This window comes from Aplysia californica, unplaced genomic scaffold (assembly GCF_000002075.1).
Source record: "Aplysia californica isolate F4 #8 unplaced genomic scaffold, AplCal3.0 scaffold01939, whole genome shotgun sequence".
Taxonomy (NCBI): domain Eukaryota; kingdom Metazoa; phylum Mollusca; class Gastropoda; order Aplysiida; family Aplysiidae; genus Aplysia; species Aplysia californica.
The window spans coordinates 15,240-17,538 of record NW_004799209.1 but is presented as its reverse complement, the minus strand read 5'-3'; the positions used below and the strand labels follow the sequence as shown (position 1 = coordinate 17,538).

Below are 2,299 nucleotides of genomic sequence, written 5' to 3'. Positions count from 1 at the left end.
AGAGAGAGAGAGAGAGAGAGAGAGAGAGAGAGAGAGAGAGAGAGAGAGAGAATAAGAGAGGAATAGAGAGATGGGAACGGAGGAAGAATGAGTGAGATACCGGGAAAAGATTTGGACAGAGATGGAAGGAGAGAGATTAAATTAGACATCTAGTGCTCGAAGGGCCTAACAAGATGCCTAAAATTAAAACAAAAATAAGACCAAGAACGCCAAAGGTGTCACGTAAGCTTTCGTGTATCTCAACAACTCCAAAAAAGAGTGTAGTATTACTCCCAACATATTTACGATGCATCATCCCTTTTTACACGATTATCTATTTATTTTCTCTTCAACAAGTTCATTCATTCCCCTCCTCTTGATCGCCTACAACCACTATAATATTTTAGCGAGCGGCGGGCACAAGTGTGGTAGGAAAAACACATCGGCGGCGAGCCAGGTTTCCGAGCGTTGACGGAAGAGGTCGAAGGTAGCCGCCGGCTGGTGCGCTAGAAAAAGCTTGTGTCTCCGGCCACTCGTCCCATTCGGCGTTAGGACTTGTGAGTGTCTGCGTGTGTCTCTCTCCGTGTGTCTGTCTGTGTCTACGTGCGCTTTTTTCAAGTGACGGCAGCTATAGCAATATCATCATTATAGTGCCGGCCGGCTTCTTCTGGCAAATTTCTTGTGACTTTTTACAAGTGCTGCTTGGATTTTTCTCTGAAATTATTGTTTATTAATTCGTTTTTAGATATTTTTTTCGAAACTGTATTTGCATTTTGATATTTGTAACTCTTTTCGATTATTGCTGCTGAAATATGAACGATAATATATGTGTAGATATCTAGGATTCTGTGCAAAATTCATGAAAAAGTCATATCTCAAGGACGGAGCGATAAGCCGCAAAATATTTCCTTGCGTGCACAAGATCACGACCGCTCTTCTTTTGCTTTTTTCGTTGCATAAATTTAACGCAACTTTTAGAAGTAAAAAAAAAATAGTGTGTGTGTGTCTACTCATCTTTTCCTGGCATATATTCTCAAACGTGCCCAATCAAATCGAGTGATTCGCCAAAGCAAGCTAAATAAATGATCTTCCATGACCACCCTGAAAGATGAGAGTTCTAAACTGAAGCAACCACACTCTGCACAATGTGAATATTCTCAGGAGAAAAAACGACAACAAATAAATACTTTGCTTGTGAATTTTCAACTTGGAAATGTAGCCTACAATCCCGAAAAAAAAGTATTTTAATACGTGCGCAAAAGCTTATCTTTTTCTTCAGTTAGCCGAGCAGTAGGCAGTTTGATTCCTTACGACTTGAGGCTTGTTGTGGTTGGCAGCTTCCTCCTTATTTATGTTCCAAGTTTCGATTCTGTTCATTTTGTGAGTATGAATAAATATATGAGTAAATAAATATATGAATAAATAAATATTTTCATTTTCCTTGTTTTTCTTTTCTCAGATCAAGTCACCACAATCCTCTCTTGAATCTGTAAATTCTGAAAAGCAAAGGAGCTTTTCTTGAATATACGATTCGCTAACACCCAAAAAAATCTCGCCAATCCCTCCTCAAGTTTTCACCAGCACCCTTACCACCAGCACCAAAACCCATCCGTCATCATGCTGAAGGGACAGACCCGCCAGGACATCCACGAGGATGACAACAGCGGCCGTAAGAGCACCATCTCCACCAGGGCCTTCGTGTTCACACGCTCCGACCCGCTGATCAAGGCCCGCTCCGGCTCTCTGTACAGCTCCCGCTCCTCCATGAATACACGCAGCTCCATCAGCCCCGGCGTCATGCAGCAGCTGTCCAGCTCCGGAATCACCGACTTCCGTGGCAACCGCGAGAAGGAGAAGAGAGAGATGCAGAACCTGAACGAGCGTCTGGCCAGCTACATCGAGAAGGTCCACTTCCTGGACGCCCAGTGCAAGAAGCTGGAGGCTGAGAATGAGGCTCTGCGCAACCGCAAGATGGAGGACCTCCAGCCCATCCGTGACGCCTACGAGAACGAGCTGGCCCAGGCCCGCAAAGTCATCGACGAGCTGAGCTCCTCCAAGGGTGTAGCTGAGGCCAAGCTGGTGGGCCTCCAGGACGAGATCTCCCAGCTCCGTGACCTGTGAGTACCTATACGTGACCTTTGAACTGTCCACGTCATACTTTGGCACTGTCTGTGGTGGCCTTCACCTTTGAACTGTCTGTGGTGGCCTTCACCTTTGAACTGTCTGTGGCCTTCACCTTTGAACTGTCTGTGGCCTTCACCTTTGAACTGTCTGTGGCCTTCACCTTTGAACTGTCTGTGGTGGCCTTCACCTTTGAACT

General features: G+C 45.3%; 1 protein-coding gene across 1 annotated transcript; it reads left to right on the top strand.

The window, feature by feature from the left end:
- Positions 1 to 1,448: 1,448 nt before the first annotated feature.
- On the top strand, positions 1,449 to 2,097 carry LOC100533447 (cytoplasmic intermediate filament protein A; the record flags this gene model as incomplete). Its single annotated transcript, NM_001204724.1, is given in 1 exon segment — positions 1,449 to 2,097. A coding segment is annotated over 1 exon segment (501 nt), but the record flags the coding sequence as incomplete, so codon positions are not given.
- Positions 2,098 to 2,299: the final 202 nt, after the last annotated feature.